This window comes from Hypanus sabinus, chromosome 6 (genome assembly GCF_030144855.1).
Source record: "Hypanus sabinus isolate sHypSab1 chromosome 6, sHypSab1.hap1, whole genome shotgun sequence".
Lineage (NCBI taxonomy): Eukaryota > Metazoa > Chordata > Chondrichthyes > Myliobatiformes > Dasyatidae > Hypanus > Hypanus sabinus.
The window spans coordinates 19,980,862-20,007,736 of NC_082711.1; the positions used below are offsets into that span (position 1 = coordinate 19,980,862).

At 43.4% G+C, this 26,875-nt stretch overlaps 1 protein-coding gene across 1 annotated transcript in view; it reads right to left on the reverse strand.

Moving 5' to 3' along the window:
- LOC132395348 (5'-AMP-activated protein kinase subunit gamma-2) overlaps window positions 1–18,367 on the reverse strand; it is a 526,748-nt gene extending 508,381 nt beyond the window's left edge. The window contains exon 1 of the mRNA XM_059971827.1: window positions 18,299–18,367. Coding sequence (XP_059827810.1) covers window positions 18,299–18,352 — 54 coding nt within the window. The 5' untranslated portion in view covers window positions 18,353–18,367. The remainder of the gene's footprint in view (window positions 1–18,298) is intronic.
- Between the last annotated feature and the right edge of the window lie 8,508 nt (window positions 18,368–26,875).

The window sequence follows — 26,875 nt, forward strand, 5'->3', positions numbered from 1 at the left end:
ATCTCATCCGACCTTACCAACCAAACAGACCTTATTGGGGATTCATAAATCAGCAACCAGGGTGCCCAACAATTCCCCTTGACTCAGGCATGGAATGAGTTCATGAAATTTAACAGTTCCTATGTCAAGTACACCCTCTCAACTTTCTCTACAGATCTATAGAAAACAGGTCGTTTAATGATACAGCGCTGGCCAAACCAAAGAGTGAAACATAACCACTCAGTGAACCTGTCGACCCTGAGGATTCTTCTTGAGGTGTTCAAAGTTACCTCAGCTTCATATGTGTAGTCAAGGTAGACCTGGGGTGTCCGAGGCAGTGGGTTCACAGGTGAAGAGGGAGCCCAGTGAGGGGGAGGGGGAGGGTCCGACAGGAGTGTCCCCTGCGGGGTCTGAGTCGGAAGGGTTGGCAGAAGAGTACGGAGATCTCAGAGAAGTAGGTGCCCCCCGGAGCGGTTGACATATGCAGTGCCAGGAGAACCGAGTGTGATTTCTACCGCCCTGGGTAGTTATGTTGCTGCTTTCTGCACCTGGGTTGGGTTTTGTGTGTTGCAAGAAGCCTTGGGGAACTCTGGTAATGTCATGAGGGCATAACATTTGCTGGTGGGGAGAGAATGTACAACGTACTGTGTATGTTAATCAAAATGGCTTCTCTGTTTGTTAAGAGTAGGAATGCTTCTTTGTTATGATAAGTGCTTTCTCTCGCAGTTGTTTAGCTTTAGACTTGCTGATATCGGGATTGTATTCATTTGTTAACCAATGGGGAAATGTTATTTTGTCTCGTGGCTGCGGGCTGGGGGGGTTTTCACGGTCTTTTCAAGAAGTCGTGAAGAGGACGCCGAGGAAAGTGGACATGTGCGGCATTGCTCGGTCGACCACCAGGGTGGTCCCAGGTGCAAGGTCATGGAGGTCGGTGGAAAGCGACAAGGGGTCAAATGGTTTGATGGTTGAGCTCCAACGATGTGCACTAAACTGACTGAACTCTGATAAGTTTTGGTGCCTTTTTCCTTCATATATACTGTATTGTTAGTAACCTTTTATTTCTAGTAAAATCTTTAAAGTATATTCTATAACGGTATCCGGTGTGAGTTTGATATTGTGTGTGCGTCGCTGCATTAACTTGTTTTCCACAGCACCTGCGTATACGGGAGGTGGGGTTGGAGAGTGGCTGGAGTTCTTCCCCTAGACCAGGGGTCGGCAACGTTTACCACTGAAAGAGCCAATATGGACCCATTTCCCACAGAAAAGAAAACACTAGGAGCCACAAAACCCGTTTGACATTTAAAATGAAATAACACTGCATACAACGGTTTTTTTTGCCTTTATGCTATGTATAAACAAACTATAATGTGTTGCATTTATGAAATTGATGAACTCCTGCAGAGAAAACGAAATTACATTTCTGCATGCAACAAAAACATTTTGAACTCCGAAAAAAAGATGTTGGGTTGAAGGTTATTCCATAGTTAGCCGACCTTGGATCGAAGAATTAAAAGAAAGCGCGCACTGGCGGGTGTCAGGCATTGGCAGTGGTGATGTATATTAATAGCGATAAAAAACACGTTGTAGCGGTGTGCTACACGCAGCGCTAAAATAAAGACACTGTAGTCAAAGGTAACTTTATTTGAACTAAACAGCCTTGCTTTAAAGCCTCCCTCAACCCGTCCCCGTGGGCGCGGATGCTCCAAAAGACACGTACTCACAAACCCCCCGTAGGCTATCTCCCTTAGCCGGAACGGTGACTAATTGTGAGCCGGTTCGGATGTGCCAGGAAATGGGGTCTCCACAACGTTTTTAGATTGTACAAGATCACCATAATCTTCAAATTTCGAATTACATTTCAAAAACTAACAAACCACGGGGAGCCGCAGCACAGAGATGAAAGAATCGCATGTGGCTCTGGAGCCGCAGGTTGCCGACCCCTGCCCTAGACATATATCAGTCTGTTGGGCAGATGTTACATCAAGAACCATCTTTGGGGATTATGAGACCTTAAGCAATTGGTCAATTGTGCTAACTGGAATAGTTTAAAGGTAGCTTACCAAACAGTAGCTCTAACTCGACTAGCATTAAGATTCCAATCTGAAACCTGGTCAATGTAATTTTTGCTGTTGTGATCATCATCATCTTCATCTTGCCATTCCTTTGCGTGCCACTACCATCATTCCATCCGTGTCAACTCACTGCCGTCATCAACATCTGATAGGCATTCCCAGTTTGTGTTAACTTTAATTTTATTTTAACCTCACTAATGATGGATAAATACCTGCTCTCTATTAATCTGAAGGCAGTGAAGCCTAGAATTCTAATCTTGCTAAGAAAAAGAAACTACAGAAAGTGCGTCAATATTTAAATCGCAGCAAGAGGCGGAGAGGGAAGAGGTAAAAGAAGCTCAGAGAGAAGCTGTTTTTCTAACTGATTGCGGCAAAGAGGCTAGACTGCGCAGGCGCATGGAAGTCGGCCTCTGAGATCAGAGGCGGAATTTTAAAAGCGAGCAGAGGCTGAGTACAAGCTTCACTCCAGGTGAGGTAAGGCCGGGTAAGCTCCTTTAATTAATCTAATTAGCTTAGGAGTAGCTAATGGAGGCAGCAGTTAGGGCAGTTGAGTGCTCCATTTCAGTATGTGGGAAGTCAGGATGAGCACTGTTGTCCCTGATGACTACACCTGCAAAAGGTGCATCCAGCTGCAGCTCCTGACAAACCGTGTTAGGGAACTGGAGCTGGAGCTGGATGAACTTCGGATCATTTGGGAGGCAAAGGCAGAAATAGACAGGAGTTTCAGGGAGACAGGTAGTTGGGTGACTGTCAGGAGAAGGAAGGGGAATAGACAGGAAGAGCAGAGCGCCCCTGTGACCATTTCCATCAACAATAAGTATACCATTTTGGATACTGTTGGTGGCGACGACCTACCAGGGACAAGTTGCAGTGGTTGCGTCTCTGGCACCGAGACTGGACCCTCAACTCAGAAGGGAAGGAGGGAAAAGAGGAGAGCAGTAGTGATGGGGGATTCGATAGTTAGGGGGACAGATAGGAGGGTCTGTGGAACCTCCTCAGAACCTGCCAGGGTCCATGATATCTCGGATCGAGTTCTCAGTATTCTCAAGAGGGAGGGTGAGCAGCCAGATGTCGTGGTCCATGTAGGGACCAATGACGTGGGTAGAAAGAGTGAGGAGGTCCTGAAAGGTGAGTTTAGGGAGCTAGGTGCCAAATTAAAGGACAGGACCTCCAGGATAGCAATCTCAGGATTGCTACCAAGTGCCACGTGTAGGTGGGTTTAGAAATAGTAAGACAGTGCAGATCAACATGTGGCTGAAGACATGGTGCAGGAGGGAGGGCTTCAGATTTATAGACAATTGGGCAGTTTTCCAGGGAAGGTGGGACCTGTTCCGGCAGGACGGTTTACATCTGAACTGGAGGTGGACAAATATTCTTGCAGGTAGGTTTGCTAGAGAGGCTCCAGTGGATTTAAACTAGATATGAGGGGGGAGGGGAACCAGACTGTAGGAACAGATATATGGGAGAAGGAAGAAAAAGAAGACAGTAAAGTTCTTTGTACTGTTAGAGATAAACAGAGAGGAAGAGGTGGAGAATTTCTTAAGTGCATTTATTCTAATGCTAGGAGCATTGTAAAAAAGGTGGATGAACTTAGAGCATGGATTGATACATGGAAATATGATGTTGTAGCTGTTAGTGAAACAGGGTTGCAGGAGGGGTGTGATTGACAACTAAATATTCTTGGATTTCGTTGCTTCAGGTGTGACAGAATTGGAGGGACAAGACGGGGAGGTGTTGCGTTGCTTGTCAGAGAAAATATTACAGTGGTGCTCTGGCAGGATGGATTAGAGGGCTCGTCTAGGGAGGCTGTTTGGGTGGAATTGAGGAATGGGAAAGGTGTAGTAACACTTATAGGGGTGTATTATAGACAACCTAATGGGGAGCGAGAATTGGAGGAGCAAATTTGCAAGGAGATAGCAGATATTTGTAGTAAACACAGGGTTATGATTGTGGGAGATTTTAATTTTCCACACATAGACTGGGAAGCCCATACTGTACAAGGGATGGATGGTTTGGAGTTTGTAAAATGTGTGCAGGATAGTTTTTTGCAGCAATACATAGAGGTACCAACTGGAGAAGGGGCAGTGTTGGATCTTCTGTTAGGGAATGAAATAGGTCAGGTGACGGAGGTATGTGTTGGGGAGCACTTCAGGTCCAGTGATCACAATGCCATTAGTTTCAATATAATTATGGAGAAGAATAGGACTGGACCCAGGGTTGAGATTTTTGATTGGAGAAAGGCTAACTTTGAGGAGATGTGAAAGGATTTAGAAGGAGTGGATTGGGACAATTTGTTTTATGGGAAAGATGTAATAGAGAAATGGCGGCCATTTAAAGGTGAAATTTTGAGGGCACAGAATCTTTATGTTCCTGTTAGGTTGAAAGGAAAGGTTAAAAGATTGACAAAGCCATGGTTTTCAAGAGATATTGGAAACTTGATTAGGAAAAAGAGAGATATCTACAATAAATATAGGTAGCATGGAGTAAATGAGGTGCTCAAGGAATATAAAGAGTGTAAGAAGAATCTTAGGAAAGAAATTAGAAAAGCTAAAAGAAGATACGAGGTTGCTTTGGCAAGTAAGATGAAAATAAATCCGGTTTCTACAGTTATATTAATAGCAAAAAGATAGTGAGGGATAAAATTGGTCCCTTAGAGAATCAGAGTGGACAGCTATGTGTGGCGTCGAAAAAGATGGGGGAGATTTTGAACAATTTCTTTTCTTCGGTATTCACTAAGGAGAAGGATATTGAATTGTGTAAGGTAAGGAAAACGAGTTGGGAAGTTATGGAAACTATGATGACTAAAGAGGAGGAAGTACTGGCGCTTTTAAGGAATATAAAAGTGGATAACTCTTCAGGTCCTGACAGGATATTCCCTAGGACTTTGAAGGAGGTTAGTGTAGAAATAGGGGCTCTGACAGAAATATTTCAGATGTCATTAGAAACGGGGATGGTGCCGGAGGATTGGCGTATTGCTCATGTGGTTCCATTGTTTAAAAAGGGTCCTAAGAGTAAACCTAGCAATTATAGGCCTGTCAGTTTGACGAGGTTTCTCTTCATTTTTTGAAGAGGTTTCGAAGAAAGTTGACGAAAATAAAGCAGTGAATGTTGTCTATATGGACTTCGGTAAGGCCTTTGACAAGGTTCAGCACAGTAAGTTAGTTAGGAAGGTTCAATCATTAGGTATTAATATTGAAGTAGTAAAATGGATTCAACAGTGGCTGGATGGGAGATGCCAGAGAGTAGTGGTGGATAACTGTTTGTCAGGTTGGAGGCCGGTGACTCGTGGTGTGCCTCAGGGATCTGTACTGGGTCCAATGTTGTTTGTCATATACATTAATGATCTGGATGATGGGCTGGTAAATTGGATTAGTAAGTATGCAGATGATACTAAGGTAGGTGGCGTTGTGGATAATGAAGTAGGTTTTCAAAGTTTGCAGAGAGATTTAGGCCAGTGAGAAGAGTGGGCTGAACGATGGCAGATGGAGTTTAATGCTGATAAGTGTGAGGTGCTGCATTTGGTAGGAATAATCCAAATAGGACATACATGGTAAATGGTAGGGCATTGAAGAATGCAGAACAGAGTGATCTATGAATAATGGTGCATAGTTCTCTGAAGGTGGAATCTCATGTGGATAGGGTGGTGAAGAAAGCTTTTGGTATGTTGGCCTTTATAAATCAGAGCATTGAGTATAGGAGTTGGGATGTAATTTTAAAATTGCACAGGGCATTGGTAAGGCCGAATTTGGAGTATTGTGTACAGTTCTGGTCACTGAATTATAGGAAAGATGTCAACAAAATAGAGAGAGTACAGAGAAGATTGACTAGAATGTTACCTGAGTTTCAGCACCTAAGTTACAGGGAAAGATTGAACAAGTTAGGTCTTTATTCTTTGGAGCATAGAAGGTTGAGGGGGGACTTGAATGAGGTATTTAAAATTATGAGGGGGATAGATCGAGTTGACGAGGATAGGCTTTTTCCATTGAGAGTAGGGGAGATTCAAACAAGAGGACATGAGTTGAGAGTTAGGGGGCAAAACTTTAAGGGTAACACGAGGGGGAATTTCTTTACTCAGAGAGTGGTTGCTGTGTGGAACGAGCTTCCAGTAGAAGTGGTAGAGGCAGGTTCGGTATTGTCACTTAAAGTAAAATTAGATAGGTATATGGACAGGAAAGGAATGGAGGGTTATGGGTTGAGTGCGGGTCAGTTGGACTAGGTGAGAGTAAGCGTTCGGCACGGACTAGAAGGGCCGAGATGGCCTGTTTCCGTGCTGTAATTGTTATATGGTTATATGATTAATACAATGTTACGTACCTGGAGTATGGTTTTATTTAATTCCCGTCAGACCAGTGACGCCCCATGTGCCTTACTTGTAATACTGTACTGTCTAATGAAGCCATGAAACCATAAAGATTGCAGGAACACTTCCATAAAAGAGAGCCTGAAAAGGCTACTTATGGTATTACTCGGTTCCAGAAGATTAAAGAAGCATTTGAAAAGTGTGGCACACACTTAAGTTATTTGCGAAGAAAGCTGAAAATAATTTTGATAGCAGTCTCATTGCTTGTTATTACATTTCCAAAATGGTAGCAAAGTGTGGAAAATCTCATACAATTGGTGAAAGATTACTGATACCTGCAGTATCAGAAGTGCGCATCACTGTTCTCAAGTTAAAAACAATTATCAACAGAGAATCAAAAGCAATATATTTTGGTGTCTGCTGTTTGTACTCGGGCTTTTGGAACAGACACCAATATTGAATATTCAAAGTGGTTCTGCTGGATGGGATGTGCTGCTGTGGTAAATATATAAATTTATCTATATTCAAAATGTTAAAGCTGGTGATTCTAGCAGTTGAAACTGTAGGTAATTGTTTATTGCTATCTGTGTTGAAGAAGTATTAAACATCATGTCAAGACAGTGAGACTCTCTTGGATCCTTCTGGAGATTTGTTGTGAATAAAGACTTATATACTTCTCAGTTCCAGCTTATGTTTACGTGTACTGTAATTGATTTACTTATTTTTTTCTCTCTTCTATATTACGTATTGCATTGAACTGCTGCTGCTAAGTTAACAAATTTCACGACACATGACAGTGATAATAAACCTGATTCTGAGTTCTTGTAGTAGAAAAAAACAAGTTGCTGTCTGGTTTTGTAGCAATCCAAAAGACAATATTCATTTAATTACATTAACAGAAGTAAGGCATTCCGCACAGGATGTCCATGTCAGCCAAATATTAGAATATTCTTGGGGGTGGGGGGCAGTAAGTGGCACCCTAACTTGAGGCACGAGACCTGACCAGCCGTTAGTAGAGCAGGCACTTCCAAAAAAAAAGGATGAGGCATGAGAACACAGGAAATACCATAGCTCTGCAGGCGGTGAGCACTCGTCATCACAAAGTGTGGAAAATCTCATAAAACTGATGAAAAATTAGTAATGCCTGCAGTATCAGAAGTGTGCATCACTGTTCTCAAAATGGATACCAGTATTTTAAAATCAATTCCTCTGAATAATAACTCTGTAGTTCATCGTTTTGATTAGGAACACAATTTCTTGTACAACTGATGGAGTACCATATACACACACAAAAATATTCTAAATAGTAGAATATTTTGCTTGTTATGCCAAGATAATGATGAAGAATTTGAATGTTTGCTTCTTCAAACACAGCTCAGGACACTAGTCACACCATAATCAATAATTCCATTCATAACTTTGTCTGAGGTCTTACAACATCTGCCTCTACAACTTCTCCACTAATTGTACTAGCACTCTGGTTCCCTTTCCCCGACAATTCTAGTTTAAACCCGACCATGCAGCATTAGGATATTAGTCCCCCTCCAGTTCAAGTGCAAAATGTCCCTTCTGTACAGGCCCCACCTTCCCTGGAAGAGAGTCCAATGATCCAAAAATCTTCAGCCTCCCTCCTACACAACTCCTTAGCAACTGTATAATATTTGTAGTTCTGGCCTCACTAGCACGTGTAGCAATCCTGAGATCACAACCCAGGAAATCCTGTCCTTTAACTTAACATCCAACTTCCTGAACTCACTATGCAGAACCTAGTCACTCGTCTAACCCATGTCATTGGTACCTATATGGACCACGACTACTGGTTGTTCATTTAAGAATGTAGAGGACTTAATCTGAGATGTCCTGAACCCTGACACCTGGGAGGCAACATACAATCCGGGAATCTTTTTCTTTTCCACAAAACCTCCTGTCCCTTGCCCTAACTAAGGAATCCCCTTTCACCACAGTGTACCTCTTCTCCACCCTGCTCTTCTGAGACGCAGAGGCAGACAGTGCCAGAGACCCAATCACTGTGACTTTTCTCTGTTAGGTCATCCCCCACAAATAGTATCAAAAGTGGTACACCTGTTGTTGACAGTATGATCACAGAGGTACTCTGCACAGGCTGTTAACCCCTTTCCCCTTCCTGACTGTCACCCAGTTTCCTGCGTCCTGCACCTTGGGTGTAATTAACTCTCTATATGTTCTATCTACCACCCCCTCAGCCTCCCAAATGATCCAGAGTTCATCCAGTTCCAGCTCCAACTCCTTAACACGAATTGTTAGAAGCTGTAGCTGGATGCACTTCTCGTAGATGTAGTCATTAGGGATACTGGAGGCCTCCCCACCTTCCCACATCCTGCAGGAGGAGCATTTAACTATCCTGCCTGGCACCTCTGCTGTCTTAGCTGAGAAGATATAAAGAAGGGCAGGAAAAAAAACCTTGAGCTTTACTTTCCTTTGCTTTCTCTGAATGAAGCCCCTCTTTGCTGAAACCTCCATAATTCCACTCTAACTCTGTCCACTCAGACGGTGGGAGCTGCAATGAAGGCTGCTGCGCTTGACCCTTCTTTCCTTTAATTTGCTATAGCTAATTAACCCCAAACACCGATTGGTTACCGGTCAGAGCTCAATTTACGCTACCACAATCCACCACTGCCTTTTTCTACTCAGTCAGTGACCTGATTGAAACCCCCTTCACTCAAGCTTCTGCTGTCTGGATTGGTCGCTGGTCAGAGCTCAATTTACTACGTGCCACATGTGCTGTGTTCTCTGGCCTCTTGATAATCGGACATCTCAAAGAGCTCTGGAGTCACTCATGGATTGAAACTCATTTGGGGAATAGGAATACATGGTGAGTGACGATGCAATGTTTCCCCCTCTCATTTTACCTTCGTCCAAAGTTGTTTTGTTTCTGACATGGGGAGACTTCTTTTGAAGTTGATTCAAATTCACATTCACCGTCATAGGCATATACTGTAAACACAGAGTATTTTCCAGCAGCAGAACAGCACATTACAAGGTAAGGACAAAGATTTTATCCAACTCCTGTGAGCAGCACACAAGTGCTGTCACAAAAAAGGAACAAAAGCACATCTATTTTCATAGAAGTCTGCATAGATTCAACATGTCACCAAAATCTATGGCAAACATCTATAGATGCATAGTGAAGAGTATCCTAACTGATTGCATCAGGGTACAGAAATGTCAACGTCCAGGAATGGGAAAGACCACAGGAAGTGGTGGATACAGCCCAGTCCATCACAGGCAAAGCCCTCCTCACTATTTAGCTGCAAGAAATCAGTGTTCATCATCAAGGACCCCCACCATGGCCATGCTCTCTTCTTGCTATTGCCATAGGGTAGGAAATACAGAAGCTATAGGTTAAAGAACAGTTATTACCCTACAACCATCAGGCTTCTGAACCAATGTGGATAACTTCACTCACCACAAATCTAAATTGATTCTACAACCTACTGTTACGTACCCCGTAACTGGGTGTCTTACCAGCAAAGACAGAAGTATGCGTTGGAGTCTGGTACTATTTTCAAAACAGTGTTTATTAGTAAAATATACTTCTATACTTGAATGCGTGTAGTGTCAGAAATAAGACAGATGAGCTTGAAGCTCAGATGAAAATGGGGAACTACGATATTGTTGGGATAACGGAGACATGGCTGCAAGGGGATCAGGCCTGGGAATTGAGTGTACCAGGGTATACGTGCTATCGTAGAGACAGAAATATGGGAAGAGGGGGTGGGGTGGCCCTGTTGGTGAGGAATGAGATTCAGTCCTTAGCAAGAGGTGACTTGGGAACAGGGGAAGTAGAGTCTGTGTGGATTGAGCTGAGGAACAGTAAGGGTAAAAAGACCCTAATGGGTGTTGTGTACAGGCCCCCAAACAGTAGTGTGGATATTGGGTACAAGTTGATTAGGGAGTTAACATTGGCATGTGCTAAAGGTAATGCAGTCGTTATGGGAGATTTCAACATGCAGGTGGACTGGGACAATCAGGTAGGTGCTGGACCCCAGGATAGGGAGTTTGTGGAGTGTCTAAGGGATGTATTTTTGGAACAGCTTGTGCTTGAGCCAACCAGGAACGAGGCTATTTTGGACCTGGTGATGTGTAATGAACAGGAATTGATAAGTGATCTTGAAGTAAAGGAGCCATTAGGAAGTAGTGATCATAACATGATAAGTTTTTATCTACAATTTGAGAGGGATAGGGGCAGATCAGAGGTGTCAGTGTTGCAATTAAATAAAGGAGACTACGGAGCCATGAGGGATGAGCTGGCCAAAGTTAAATGGGCAGATGCCCTGGCAGGAAAGACAGTGGATCAGCAGTGGCAGATATTCTTGGGCATAATACAAAAGATGCAAATGCAGTTCATTCCAATGAGAAGGAAGGATTCAAAGAGGGGGAAGGGGCCACAGTGATTGACAAAGGAAGTCAGAGATTGTATAGCATTAAAGAAAAAGAAGTATGACAGGGCTAAGATGAGTGGGAATACAGATGATTGGGAAAGTTTTAAGGAACAGCAGATCTTAACTAAAAAAGCAATACGGAGAGAAAAAATCAGGTATGAGCTCAGTCTAGCCAGGAATATAAAAGGGGATAGCAAAAGCTTTTTTAGCTATGTAAAGAGAAAGAAGATAGTTAAGAACAATGTTGGCCCCTTGAAGAATGAATTGGGAGAAATTGTTATGGGAAACAGGGAAATGGCAACAGAATTTAATGCATACTTTAGATCTGTCTTCACCAGGGAGGACACAAGCAATCTCCCAGATGTATGGATGGGCCAGGGTCATAAGATATCAGAGGAATTGAGACAGATTGACATTAGGAAAGAAACTGTGATGAGTAGACTGGTAGGACTGAAGGCTAATAAATCCCCGGGTCCAGATGGTCTGCATCCGAGGGTTCTAAAAGAGGTGGCTCAGGAAATTGCGGATGCATTGGTAATCATTTTCCAATGTTCCTTAGATTCAGGATCAGTTCCTGAAGATTGGAGAGTGGCTAATGTTGTCCCACTTTTCAAGAAGGGAGGGAAGGAGAAAACGGAGAACTATCACCCTGTTAGCCTAACGTCAGTCGTGGGGAAGATGCTTGAGTCCATTATTAAGGACGAAATAGTGGCACATCTAGATGGCAGAAATAGGATTAGGCCGAGCCAGCATGGATTTACCAAGGACAAATCATGCTTGACTAATCTGTTGGAGTTTTTTGAGGGTGTAACAAGGATGTTAGATGAGGGTAAGCCAGTAGATGTTGTGTACCTAGACTTTCAGAAGGCATTCGATAAGGTGCCACATAGGAGATTGGTGAGTAAAATCAGAGCTCATGGCATTGGGGGCAGGGTTTCAACATGGATAGAAAACTGGTTGGCAGATAGAAAGCAAAGGGTAGCAGTGAATGGGTGTTTCTCAGACTGGCTGGAGGTGACTAGTGGGGTACCACAGGGCTCTGTATTCGGACCACAGCTCTTTACGATTTATGTCAATGATTTAGATGAGGGCATTGAAAACTATATCAGCAAGTTTGCTGACGATACTAAACTGGGTGGCAGTGTGACATGCGAAGAGGACGTTAGGAGAATACAGGGAGACTTGGATAGGCTGAGTGAGTGGGCAGATACTTGGCAGATGTCATTCAATGTGAATAAATGTGAAGTTATCCACTTTGGAAGCTGGAACAAGAGGGCAGAGTATTGTCTGAACGGTGTCGAGTTAGGTAAGGGAGAAATGCAAAGAGACCTAGGAGTCCTAGTTCACCAGTCAATGAAGGTGAATGAGCAAGTGCAACAGGCAGTGAAGAGGGCAAATGGAATGTTGGCCTTTGTTACAAGGGGAATTGAATACAAGAGCAAGGATGTCCTTTTGCATTTGTACAGGGCCCTGGTGAGACCACACCTGGAATATTGTGTACAGTTTTGGTCTCCAGGTTTAAGGAAGGACATTCTGGCAATTGAGGAAGTGCAGCGTAGATTCACTAGGTTGAATCCTGGGATGGCAGGGCTGTCTTACGCAGGGAGATCGGAGAGATTGGGCTTGTACACGCTGGAATTGAGAAGATTGAGAGGGGATCTGATTGAAACGTTTAAGATAATTAAAGGATTTGATAGGATTGAGGCAGGAAATATGTTCCAGATGTTGGGAGAGTCCAGTACCAGAGGGCATGGATTGAGAATAAGAGGTCAGTTATTTAAAACAGAGTTGAGGAAGAGCTTCTTCTCCCAGAGAGTTGTGGAGGTGTGGAATGCACTGCCTCAGAAGACGGTGGAGGCCAATTCTCTGGATGCTTTCAAGAAGGAGCTGGATAGATATCTGATGGATAGGGGAATCAAGGGATATGGGGACAAGGCAGGGACTGGGTATTGATAGTGAATGATTAGCCATGATCTCAGAATGGCGGTGCAGACTCGAGGGGCCGAATGGTCTACTTCTGCACCTATTGTCTATTGTCTAAAATATACAAATCAATATCAACAATGCAAATATACAGATAATACATGTTAGCAATACTAAACCTAAAAGTGTGGGTATAATAATAATCAATAATAAACAAGCTCTATCGTTGTCTAGGGGATAAGGAATTATCATGGGAAAGTATAAAGTTCAGTTCTGTTCATGTAGGCTGCGATAGTTGTTGGTTCTTTTGTTGTAACCGTTGGAGGGAGAGAGAGAGAGAGCGAGCAAACAGTGACAGCTACAGTCAGTCAAACCTTCCTTTACGTTCTTGATCTGTCGATGTGTTGTGGCCATTCAGATATGACCCTTCTCACCTTTAGCTAGACCGTTCTTCTATGGTGGACTCGTCACCCAGGCAAGGGTGGACACACACATAAGCCCCCACTGACCTAGCTATAAACACTATGAGTTAAAATTGACCGATCCTTCGTTCGGTCTCCGATGCCCCACACTTTTCTCGTGGGTTCCAACACTTAAGCAGTGCTCACTAGTGTGTCTCTTGGTGCGTCTGAGGGGTGTCTCCCCAGACCTCACTTTTATCCCTACTCACAGGGTCTCAGGTGTCAATCACTTTTGAATGGCTCAGCCCATCAAACCAGCCCACTCTGGCTGTCCATTGAGGAATTTTAATGAACAGAATGGTACCAAGTAAACAGCCCTCTCCAAAAGACATAACAGTAAATCAATGGCTCCTCTCCTCTCTCTTATCAGCAGCAGATGTTCCAATTTGTTTTCCTCTTATCTGTGTGTCTCTCTCATTCTCCCTCATGAGCAGCATGGTAACAGTAACAGTTTGTGATTCTCCCAGGGGAGGGGGACATGGGCAACCTTGCACCCTTCTGCCCATCAGAGCTGTTCACCTTCGTAACACTACAGACTCACTTTCAAGTACTCTAAAACTCATATTCTCAGTATTGTTGTATACTTTTTGCATACTAATTTGTCTTCTTCTGCACATTGGTTGCTGAGTCTTTGTTTATGTATAGGATTTTGTAATTCTATTTATTTCTTTATTTTTCTGCAATTGCCTGCAGGAAAATGAACCTCAAGATAGTATATGGCAACATACATAGAAACATACTTTGACAATGCATTTTATTTTGACAACTATGCACAACATCAGCGACCATTTTCTGATCATCATGATTTTATCTTAAACAGGGTGTCCTCTTGGGTATTTGCATTTTGTATGGGATATATTTAATATATAACCAATTTCTAGGCAATAACCCCAAAGCCACAGAAATGCTTTAGAGCCTGTATCATGCTTCAGTGAGGGCTAAACACATTGCTCAGCACCAAGCTCCCTGCACCTCACTCCAACAGCCCCTCACAGCTAGATATATTCCCCCATCAGGAAGGATCTGTTCTATAAATTATTTGCTTCCCCACCATTCAAAGTCCAAAATGTGCAAACAAAATCAAAAGGTATCTTCTGACATGAAAGAATTTGTCAAACAAAACTGAATTTCAAAAGAATTCCTCCAGTTAATAGAAAATGAATGGAGACCAAGTTTTCTGTAATAGGGGAGTCTGGGACCAGAGGGTCCAGCCTCAGAATAGAAGCACGTCCCTTCAGAACAGAGATGATGAGAAATTTATTTAGCAGAAAGTGCTGAATCTGTGGAATTCATTGCCGTAGATGGCTGTGGAGGCCAAGTCATTGGGTATATTTAAAGCGGAGGTTGACAGGTTCTCGATTAGAAAGGGCAAGAAAGGTTATGTGGTGAAGGCTGGAGAATGAGCTTGACGGAATGGCAGAGAAGACTTGAGGGGTCGAATGACCTAATTATGTTTATATGTTTTATGGTCTAATTCAGCTAGTTTTTGCTTCTGCCAGACTTACATAATTCATTGTCAAGAAGCAGCCTGATGGGACAATTACAGAAACTGAGCACACAGACTTAAGTAAGAGCACAGCATTTGTATCCATCATCATCCAGGATCATCAGCCATCTACAAGAAACAAACTTGGACTAGTCAGCAACTCAGCACCAGGACTATGGATACATTTGACTCTGTACAGTCAGTAACAGTTGGGCCCCTTACCTAAGAAAGGATGTGCTGGCATTGGAAAGGATCCAGAGGAGGTTCATGAGAATGGTTCCAGGATTGAAAGGATTAACTTATAGAAACATAGAAAACCTACAACACAATACAGGTCCTTCGGCCCACAATGCTGAGCCGCACGTTACCTGGGGTTTCCCACAGCCCTCTATTTTTCTAAGCTCCATGTACCTATCCAGGAGTCTCTTAAAAGACCGTATTGTATCTACCTCCACCACAGTCACCGGCAGCCCATTCCACACACTCACCACTCTCTGTGTAAAAAACTTACCCCTGACATCTCCTCTGTACCTATCTTCTATCTGCACCTCAATGTCCGTTACTGTTGGGTGGTCTATAACAAACACCCAGAGCTTCCACCCACAGAGACTCTATAGACAATCCCTCCATGGCTTCCTCTTTTTCTGCAGCCGTGACAGTATCAACAGTGCCATACCCCACCCCCCTCTTTTGCCTCCCTCCCCATCATTTCTGAAACATTTAAAGCCTGGCACTAGAAGTAACCATTCCTGCCCCTGAGCCATCCAAGTCTCTGTAATGGCCACAACGTCATAGCTCCAGGTACTGATCCATGCTCTAAGCTCATCTGCTTTGTTCATAAATCTCCTTGCATTAAAATAGACACATCTCAAACCATCAGTCTGAGTGCATCCCTTTTCTATCACCTGCCTATTCTCCCTCTTGCACTGTCTCCAAGATTTCTCTATTTGTGAGCCAACCGCCCTTTCCTCTGTCTCCTCAGTTTGGTTCCCACCCCCCAGCAACTCTAGTTTAAACTCTCCTCAATAGCCTTAGCAAACCTCCCCACCAGGGTATTGGTCCCCCTGGGTTTCAAATGCAACCCATCCTTTTTGTACAGGTAACACCTGCCCCAAAAGAGGTCCCAATGATCCAGAGATCTGAATCCCTGTCCCCTGCTCCAATCCCTCAGCCACGCATTTATCCTCCACCTCACTCTATTCCTGTACTCACTGTCATGTGACACAGGCAGTAATCCTGAGATTACTACCTTTGTGGTCCTGCTTCTCAGCTTCCTTCCTAACTCCCTGTATTCTGCTTTCAGGACCTCCTCCCTTTTCCTACCTACGTCATTGGTACCAATATGTACCACGACCTCTGGCTGTTCTCCTTCTCACTTCAGGATATCTTGGACACGAATTGAAACATCCCGGACCCCGGCACCTGGGAGGCAAACTACCATCCGTGCTTCTTTCCTGTGTCCACAGAATCACCTGACTGATCCACAAACTCTAGAGTCCCCTATCATTGCTGCCATCTTCTTCCTTTCCCTACCCTTCTGAGCCACAGGGCCAGACTCTGTGCCAGAGGCACAGCCACTGTTGCTTCCCCCAGGTAGTTCTCCCCCCCCCAACAGTAGTCAAACAGGAGTATTTAATGTCAAGGGGTACAGCCACAGGGGTACTCTCTAATATCTGACTCTTGCCCTTCCCTCTCCTGACTGTTAGCCGCTTATCTGCCTCCCGAGGCCCCAGTGTGACCACTTGCCTACAGCTCCTCTCCATCACCTCCTCACTTTCCCTGACCAGACAAAGGTCATCGAGCTGCATCTCCAGTTCATTAACCCAGTCCCTAAGGAGCTGCAGCTCGACGCACCTGGTGCAGATATGGCCATCCAGGAGGCTGGGAGTCTCCAGGACCTCCCACATCTGAGTTTTAGAAGCATCGCCTTTTGAAGATGTTCTCGATGCCAGGGAGGCTAGTGCCCTGATGGAGGTGGCTGAGTATGCAACTGTCTGTAGATGTGTAGTGGCCCCTCCATAACAGACAGTGACGCAACCAGTTAGAATGCTTTCCACAGTACCTCTGTAGAAATTTGCTAGAGTCTTTGGTAACATACCAATTGTCCTCAAACTCCTAATGAAACATAACCTTCACACCTCTGCAAATTATTTAAGAGACTTAACCAGCTCCTTTCACAGTACTGAAATTCAACATATTACCACTACTACCACTGACATAACCAGCTGCTGTGCTAATTTTTTTTCTTCATTACTTGCAAAAGAGAGAAAAAATAGTGAGGTGGTGTTCATGGGTTCACTGCTTGTTCAGAAATCTGATGGTAGAGAGGAAGAAGCTGTTCCTAAAATTTTGAGTGTATAGCTTCAGGCTCCTGCAACTCCTCTTTAATGGTGTAATGAGAAGAGGGCATTTGCTGAGTGGTAGGGTTCCTTAATGACTGGTGCTGCTGTTTTTTGAGGCATAGGCTTTTAAAAAGGTGCAGAGCATCAGGACTATGAATGCCAGACTGGGTAACAGCATGTTCCCTCAAGCTGTGAAACTAATGAATACACTGTCACCACTGAGGTCTCGCGACCAGGACATCAAGCTATTTACCTGTGTTACATACTACATGCACTTTGCATATCTGTTTTAAGTGCTATGTGTGGTATATGTATTGTGAGTGCACTGTCATGAGGAATATTGTTTTACTTGATTATATACACGTCAATATATATACTGCTACCCTCAGCCTGCTGCCCCAGCACATAACATCGTTATGGGGTTTTGATTGGGGTTTTCAGATTGTGGGAAAAGCCCCACTGGCCATGGGGAGAACGTACAAACTCCCTGCAGGCAGTGTCGATAATAGAACCCAGGCCCCTGGTGTTGTAAAGCGTTGTGCCGAGCACTATTTACCAAGCCATGTAACTTTCTGTAGAAATCTGGAATTTTCTCCTGCAAAAGACCCTGAATGATCAGACAATGTGTGCTTTCATGACCAACGCTAAGATATATTTGTTTGCGTGGATATTGGGGAATATGAGCCAAAGCAGGTAAAATTAAGTTATTATATGGTTCAACCATATTGAAGCGATCGCCCCACGGCGCTGGAAGGCTGAATATCCTCCTTTTTCACTTTATTCAGAGCCAGGAACTACGGGCTAACTCTTGCCATGACCTCTCAGCCGTGAAGATATTGGATAACTATGCTTCTACAGATTAAAGTGCATCGAAGAAACGACAGAGGTCGACAGTGACTGAATGATAATGGATGGAAGAAAAATCCTTTTTTCACCATTTGGTGATTGAGGTAAAAATTATTCTTCGCTAAAAGACTTATTGACCTGGCAGTGAAGAGTATTGCCGAATTCCGCGAGAACAGACTTCAGGATCCAGCACCCGTTAGGATTTTTTTTTGCTCGTTTGAGAGCGACTCACCCACCGATGGAGTCAAGTGCCGCCTGGGTGCTTCCTGCACTCAACGTATCGGCGCTCTAACTCCGCAGATGCGTGCCCCAAAGATATTAACCTAAAAATGCTGACTTGCAACCATCCTCCGTAATTAACCCGAAGCGAACTCACAGTGGTTCACTCACTTCCTCAGGCGACAACTGCCCCCCCCCACACCAAAAAAAAACTATTCCCGTTTCACGCCTCACAAGTTTCGAACGTACCTGGTTGCAGTCGCCTTCCAGAAGAACACCCTTTGAGCCACGTTTGTATTCCATGATGAACGTTAAGGAGACAGCAACCCTGAAACTCTTTGTTGGCAAGTGTTCTTACATAGTTGCTGACTGACAGCTGGAGTCCGAGGCGCCAGAGCGCAGGCGCAAAGCTCCCTCAGGCCGTGGGCGGGAAAAGACAAACACACAGGTAGGGGGGCTCTTATAACAACAGCGCAAAGCTGTCAAACGTATTCAGAGATCCCTCTGTAACCCTTTTAAAACTATCATAGTGAACAACATGCTTGAAAATATTGCCTTATAAAGTTACTTCGGTGAATAATAAATGAGAATTTTTTTATGCTGAAGCTGGTCATTTCGGCCAAATTATATGGTTTATGTTCTACGACATTCTCCTTCATCTAATTTTTTTTTTCGCCTCCTTTCATGGCTTTCCCTCAAATTAGCAATTATTTAGCAAAATCTGTAATTAAAACGGGCAAAAACACGCAGACAAAATGCTGGAGGAGCTCAGCAGGTCACGCGGCGTCTGTGGAAATGAATAAACAGTCGATGTTTTCGCCCTTCATCAGGGCTGGAAAGGGAGGGGGAAGGTGCCTGAATTGAAAGGTGGAGCGAACGGGAAGGAGGACAAGGACGAAGGTGATAGATGACAGCAGGTTCGTGGGAAAGGTAAAGGACGGGAGTAGAAGGAATCTGATAGGAGAGGAGACTGGACCATGGGAGAAAGGGGAAAAGGAGGAGACCCAGGGGGAGCTAATAGGGAGGAGAAGAAGTAAGAGGCCAGAGTGGGGAGTAGACGGAGAGGGAAAGAGGAGTGTGAGAGAAAAAAAAATTACAGGAAGGCGAGTAATATCAGGTGTTCCTCCACCCTGAGAGTGGCCTCATCATGGCAGAAGAGGAGACCATTGACCGACATGTCAGAATGGGAATGAGGGAAGGAATTAAAATGGTTGGCCACCGGGAAATTCCACTTTTTAGCATAAGTACTCGACAAAGCAGTCCTTCAATTTACATTGGATCTCACCTGTGTAGAGGAGGCTGCATTAGATAGATTAACGACTCCAGCAGATTTGCAGGTGAAGTGTTGCCTCACTTGGAAGGACTGTTTGAGGCCATAGATGGAGGTGAATGCGGAGGTATAGCATTTCTCTTGCTTGCAGGGATATGTGCCAGGAGGGAGATTAGTGGAGAAGAACAAATGGAGAAGTGAACCATGGAGCAAGCAAACCCTGTGGAAGGCAGAGAGTGGAGAGGAAGTAAAGGTGTGTCTGCTGGTAGGATCCCATTGAGGATGGCGGAAGTTGCAAAGAATGATGTGTCGGCTGCAGAATCTCATGGGGTGGTAGGTGAGGACAAGAAGAGCCCTAAGGCAGCGGGAAGAAGGGGTGAACGCAGATGTCAGGAAAATGGAAGAGATGCAGCTGAAGGCAGCATCAATGGTGGAGGAAGGAAAACACCGTTCTTTGAAGAAGGAGACCATCTCTGATGTTCTGGGGAGGAAAGCCTCATCCTGGGAACAGATACAGCAGAGATGAAGGAACTGAGAAAAGTGAATAGCATGTTTACAGGAGACAGGGTGGAACAAGGTATAGTCAAAATAGCTGTGAGAATTAATAGTTTATAAAAGATGTTGGTAGGCAGTTTCTGGTTTGTGGTTCCTTAAGATTGTTATAGCTGGGTTGGGGAAGGTAGTGGGAGCTATTAAATGCTCCCAACGGTGTGCATCTCAAAAAGCCTCTGACAACCAAGTCCAGCTCCTGGCCTTCACATGTGGTTTAGCTACTAAACAAAATGGAACTGTTTCTATTGACAGAAGAGGCAAAGGTTACTGGTGCCTTAAAACCTGTCACTTTGGGCAGATGGGGCTCATCAGCTATGGCTGGCAGCTCGTATAAGAGAAGAAAAAATTTGATCTTAAACCTCCACTGCCTTGCAGCTATACCCACTTATGGAGAGGGGTTCAGTAGTAAACTCTGATGAAATATCTGGAGCTAGAGTCCCTACGACAGTCCTATACTAAGTTCAATGCTGACTGGCAACTCCCGTAACACCATTGGTGCCAAACTGTATTGATCTTTGTCGTTCTTTTGATTCATCAGCTGTGTGGAGAGGGGGAGTCTGCTAAACAGGCAAGAACTAGCTCTCTCTATATTATGTTGCCCTGGCTTGAATATCACATAGACAACTAAGACGTAGCATTCATGGCCTACCACAACCAACGGAGGGTCTTAAGGCTGTTTGTCTCCAGAGATGGAGACAGATCAAGAAGGGGGAAAGAAGTGTCAGAAATGGACCATGAATTTAAGGGCAGGGTGGAAACTGGAGGCAAAGTTGATGAAGTTGAGGAGCTCTGCATGCATGAATGAAGCAGCACCAATGTAGTCATCAATGTAGTGCGTAAAGAGTTGGGGAGCATTTCTAGCTAAATTTGCTGATGATACAAAGGTAAGTGGAGGAGCGGGTAGCGTTGAGGAAACAGAGAGCCTGCAGAGAGACTTGGATAGTTTAGGGGAATGGGCAAAGAAGTGGCAAATGAAATACAATGTTGGAAAGTGTATGGTCATGCTCTTTGGTGGAAAAAATAAATGGGCAGACTATTATTTAGATGGGGAGAGAATTCAAAATGCAGAGATACAAAGGGACATGGGAATCCTTGTACAAGGTTAAAGGTTGTACCTAAACCTAAAGGTTAACCTCCAGGTTGAGTCGGTTGTGAAGAGGGCGAATGCAATGTTGGCATTCATTTCTAGAATATAAGAGCAGGGATGTGATGTCGAGGCACTATAAATCACTCATGAGACCACACTTGGAATATTGTGTGCAGTTTTGGGCTCCTTATTTTGGAAAGGATATACTGACATTGGAGTGGGTTCAGAGAAGATTCGCGAGAATGATTCCAGAAATAAAAGGGTTATTGTATGAGGAATGTCTGGCAGCTCTTCGGCTGTATTCCCAAGAGTTCAGGAGAATGAAGGGAGATCTCATAGAAACATTCTGAATGTTAAAAGGCTTGAACAGATTAGATATAGCAAAGTTATTTCCTGTGGTAGAGGATTCTAAGACAAGAAGGCACGACTTCAGGATTGAAGGACGTCCTTTTAGACCAGAGATGCGGAGAAATTACTTTAGTCAGAAGGTGGTAAATCTGTGGAATTTGTTGCCACAAGCGGCTGTGGAGGCCCAGTCATCGGATGTATTTAAGGCAGGGATAGATAAGTTCTTGATCAGCCATATCGAAGGATATGGGGTGAAAGCAGGGGCATGGAGATGACTAGAAGAATTGGATCAGCCCATGATTGAATGGCGGAGCAGACTCGATGGGCCAAATGGCCTACTCCCACTCCTATATCTTAAAGTCTTATGGTCTATTTGCACAGATGTACGAGGGGTGATTGATAAGTTCATGACCTAAGGTAGAAGGAGATGAATTATACAGCTCTCATTACATGCACATGCAGTTCAACTCTTTGACTGATTCTGTAGAAAGTTTGAAGTTAATAATGTTCATCAGGCACTCAAGTTATTGAATGCTGCTGTCACCAAAAAAGAAACATCCTACCACAACACATTTCAAATCATAGTCTGGGACTTCAATCAGTTTTGTTTGAGGAAATCTCTGTGCAATTATCATCAGTGTAACCTGCAGCACCAAGGGTCCCACCCCACTTGATCACTGCTATACTACGATTAACCATGCCTATCTGGATCACGTTTCAATCTGATCACTTGTCTGTGCTTCCCCTACTGGCATCCAGGAAGAAGATAAAGAGCTAGGCTCCTGAGATAAGGACAACAGAGAGGTGGTTGCAGAAGGCAGAGGAGTGGCCATGGAATTGCTTCAAGACATTCAACTGGACCATATTCAGTTAGTCATCAGAGGATGTGAATGAATACACCACAGTTGTCATTGACATTATATAAACAGTCGTAGATGAGTGTGTCTCCACAAAATCCTTCAGAGTCAATGTTCCCTCTTATTTGTAATGATAATCATGCGCAAAACTCTTGTGCTGTGCAATTTATTTGCCCAGTGACAACATGTGCACACTAAATTTTGCATCAATAATTTCTTCAATAAAAACAGTATAAATAAGCCAGTTTTAAAACCTGCAGACAACTCATCACAAACTCCATGTTGTCAACACTGTCTGCATCAGAAGCCAGAAAAAGAAACGTGATTGTGTACGATCGTGAAATATATTCTTCAAGGACCTCCACCACCTCGGCCATGCTCTGTTCTCACTGCTGCCATCAGGAAGAAGGTACCCTCACACCACCAGGTTTAGGAAGAGTTATTACCCCACACCCGTCAGACTCTTGAATCAATGGGGATAACTTCACTCACCCCATCACTGAACTGTTCCCACAACCAATGGATTCACTTTCAATCATTCTTCCTCATCTGTTCTCGACAACTTCTGCTTATTTATTTATTAATTAGTATTTTTTCTTTCATTTGCACAGTTTGTTGTCTTTTGCACATTGGTTGTTTGTCCTGTTGGATGCAGTCTTTCATTGATTAGACCATAAGACATAGGAACAGAATTAGGCCATTCAGCCCATTGTGTCTGCTCTGCCATTCCATCATGGCTGATCCCGGATCCCACTCAATCCCTTACACCTGCCATCTCACCATATCCTTTGATGCCCTGACCAATCAGGAAACTATCAACTTCCACTTTAAATATACCCATGGACTTGGTGCCCACCACAGTCTGTGGTAGAGCATTAAACAGATTCACTACTCTCTGGCTAAACCTTACCTCTTCTAAAAGAGTTTGCCCCTCAATTTTGAGGCTGTGCCCTCTTGTTCTGGATACACCCATGGCAGGAAACATCCTCTCCACATCACCTTATCTAGTCCTTTCAACATTTGGTAGGTTTCAATGAGATTCCCCACCCTCCCGCATTCTTCTACATTTCAGTGAGTACAGGCCCAAAGCTGCCAAATGCTCCTCATATGTTAACCCCTTCTTTCCTGGACTCTCTCCAATGACAACACATCCTTTCTGAGATATGGGGCCTAAAACTGTTGACAATACTCCAAGTGCAGCCTGACCAGTGCCTATAAAGCTTCAGCATTATCTCCTTGTTTTTTATATTCTATTCCCCTTGAAATAAATGCCAATATTACATTTGTGTTGTTTACAACAGACTCAACCTGTAAATTAATCTTCTAGGTGTCTTTCACGAGGACTCCCAAGTCCCTTTGCAACTGTGATGTTTGAATTTTCTCCCCATTTAGATAATTGTCTGTACTATTATTCCTTTTACCAAAATGCATTATCATACATTTTCCAACCCTATATTCCATCTGCCACTTTTCTGCCAGTATCTTTCTTGTAATGCCATAGGATTTTATCCTGTTAAGCAGCCGCATGTGTGGCACCTTATCAAATGCCTTCTGAAAGTCCAAGTAAATGACATCCATTGCCTCTCCTTTGTTCACCCTGCATGTTACTTCCTCAAAGAACTCTAACAGATTTGTCAGGCAAGATTTCCCTTGTCAGAAACCATGCTGACTTTGGCTTATTTTATCATTAGTCTCCAAGTACCCCAAAACCTCATACCTCATCCTTAATAATAGTCTCCAACACTTTCCCAACAATTGAGGTTACGCTAATTGGTCTATAATTTCTTTTCTTTTGCCTTCCTCCCTTCTTAAAGAGTGGAGTGACATTTGCAATTTTCCAGTCTTCTGAAACCATGCCAGAATCAAGGGATTCTTGAAAGATCATGACCAATGCATCCATTATTTCTTCAGTAACCTCTCTCAGGACACTGTGATGTAGTCCATCTGGTCTAGGTGTCTTATCCACCTTAAGACCTTTGAGTTTGCCTTTTTCCTTTGTAATAGCAATGACACCCGCTCCTGCTCCCTGACACACACGGGCCTCTGGCACACCGCTAGTGACTTATAACCATATAACAATTACAGCACAGAAACAGGCCATCTTGGCCCTTCTAGACCATGCCGAACACTTACTCTCACCTAGTCCCACTGACCCGCACTCAGCCCATAACCCTCCATTCCTTTTCTGTCTGTATACCTATCCAATTTTACTTTAAATGACAATACCGAACCTGCCTCTACCACTTCTACTGGAAGCTCGTTCCACACAGCTACCACTCTCTGAGTAAAAAAATTCCCCCTTGTGTTACCCCTAAACTTTTGCCCCCTGACTCTCAACTCATGTCCTCTTGTTTGAATCTCCCCTACTCTCAATGGAAAAAGCCTATCCACCTCAACTCTATCTATCCCCCTCATAATTTTAAATACCTCATTCAAGTCCCCCCTCAACCTTCTATGCTCCAAAGAATAAAGGCTTAACTTGTTCAACCTTTCCCCATAACTTTGGTGCTGAAACCCAGGTAACATTCTAGTAAATTTTCTCTGTACTCTATTTTTTTGACATCTTTCCTGTAATTTGGTGACCAGAACTGTACACAATACTCCAAATTCAGCCTCATCGATGCCTTGTACAATTTTAACATTACATCTCAACTCCTATACTCAATGCTCTGATTTATAAAGGCCAGCGTACCAAAAGACTTCCACAGTGAAGACTGATGCAAAATATTCATTAAGTTCATCTCCATTTCTTTGGTCCCCATTAATACCTCACTAGCATCATTTTCCAGTTGTTCAATATCAACTCTCACCCCCTATTGATTCTATTGTGTTTCTTGGATTTACTGTGTATGCCTGAAAGACAACTAATCTCAAGGTTGCATATGGTGACATATATGTATTTTGAAAATAAATTTACTTTGAACTTTGACGAACATAGTATGGAAAAGGCCCATGAGACAATTGAGTCTGCACATACTTTTGTACTAATCTTACCCTAATCCATTTTATTCTCCACACATTCCTTCTGCTCCCTCTTGTTGTTGCAACCCAATTGTTGTTGAAGAACAATATTCTATTAAAGGGTTAGTAATGTTCAACTCAACACATGTAGGGAATCGACTTGTGAACCTTCTGAACCTCTTATATACTTTCTTAGCCAAGAGACTGGAGGCTGTAATTCCACATTGTGGTATGAAATTTAGCTTGAGAATAATTTCTGAATGACTGAAAAAAGGTAGCGTATCTTAGCTAACTAACATGAAAAGGCCTGGAAGAACAGATTTTCTCAGATTCACTCATTCTCCGATGGGCTCTTACCCAATAGTTAGTCTAGTCACACAAATCTATAAACTAGGTTCTTGTATAGCAAAAACTGGAAGATTTTATCAATGTATTGCATCTTCTATTTTACTGATTTGTTTATATGGATTCCAATAAAAAAACACAACAATGTCTCATTTGTTGGAAATGTTTAATTTGCTGGGAAAACACCATTATTCTACATTTATAACAGTTACTATTGTTGGCATGCTACATTGGTGCGACATGTCTGGGCTGCCCCCAGCACAATCCTTAGGCTCTGTTGGTCAATGACACAAAACAATGCATTTCTCTGTTTGTTTCAATGTTTCCATGCAAAAAGGACAAATAAAGCTACTCCCCACTCTGCTTTCATACAGACAATACTCTTTCCCATGTGACTACCCTGAAGAGTCGCTGTGTTGGAGTTAGCTTGACTTTATAATGTCATTTTCTCTGTATCAGGGCATTGCGCATTTAAATTTAGAACCCAGTATGTGGAACAATGAACAAAGAGTCCTGCAGTACAAGTTTTGATCTAAACTTCAATGCTATTAGGATGATGGAAACAAAAAGAAATAGAAGAGAATGATTTGCATTGTTCAGCAAAAGAGTTAACAGCATAAATCACTTGGAGCAAATAACTTGCATCTCCACCATGGACGGTCCCGAGCCCAATTACAAAAGAAGGAGGGTTGGGCATGGGGCTAGCAATCCCATCCCATAAAATTTCAGAGCTTCAGAAACAGCAACAAAATCAGAATCAGGTATAATATCACCAGTATATGTCGTGAAGTTTGTTGTTATGCAGCAACAGTACATTACAATACATAATAAAAACTACATTACAGTAAATACGTATACACTTAAAATGTTAAATTTGTGTAAAAAGAGAAAAAAGTAGTGAGGTAAGGTTTATGGGTACAATCAGAAATCTAATGGCAGAGGGGAAGAAGCTATTCCTGAATCTCTGAGGCTCCTGTACTTCGCCTCTGATGGTAGCAATGAGAAGAGGGCCTTCATGATGGAGGCCATTTTTTTGAGACATTGCTCCTTGAAAATGCTCTGGATGCTGGGGAGTCTAGTGCCCATTTTGGAGTTGACTGAGTTCACAACTTTCTGCAGCTTACTTTGATCCTATGCAGTGCCTCTGCACCCCCCCCCCCCGTCCTCCCCCTCGCTGCGCAACTCCCCCTCACTTAAATCCAAATCAAGCGCTAGTCTCGATACCATCATCATCATAATGGTGTCGAGGTCTTCATCGACAATGATGGACAAACAACCTTGTTTTAGACAATAAGCCAACAGGAATCAAATAACTGACTACATCCTATCCAGCATGGAAACAAGTGTAGTGAATAAAATCAGAAAATGCTGATATATATTAATAACAAAAGGATAGTGAGGGATAA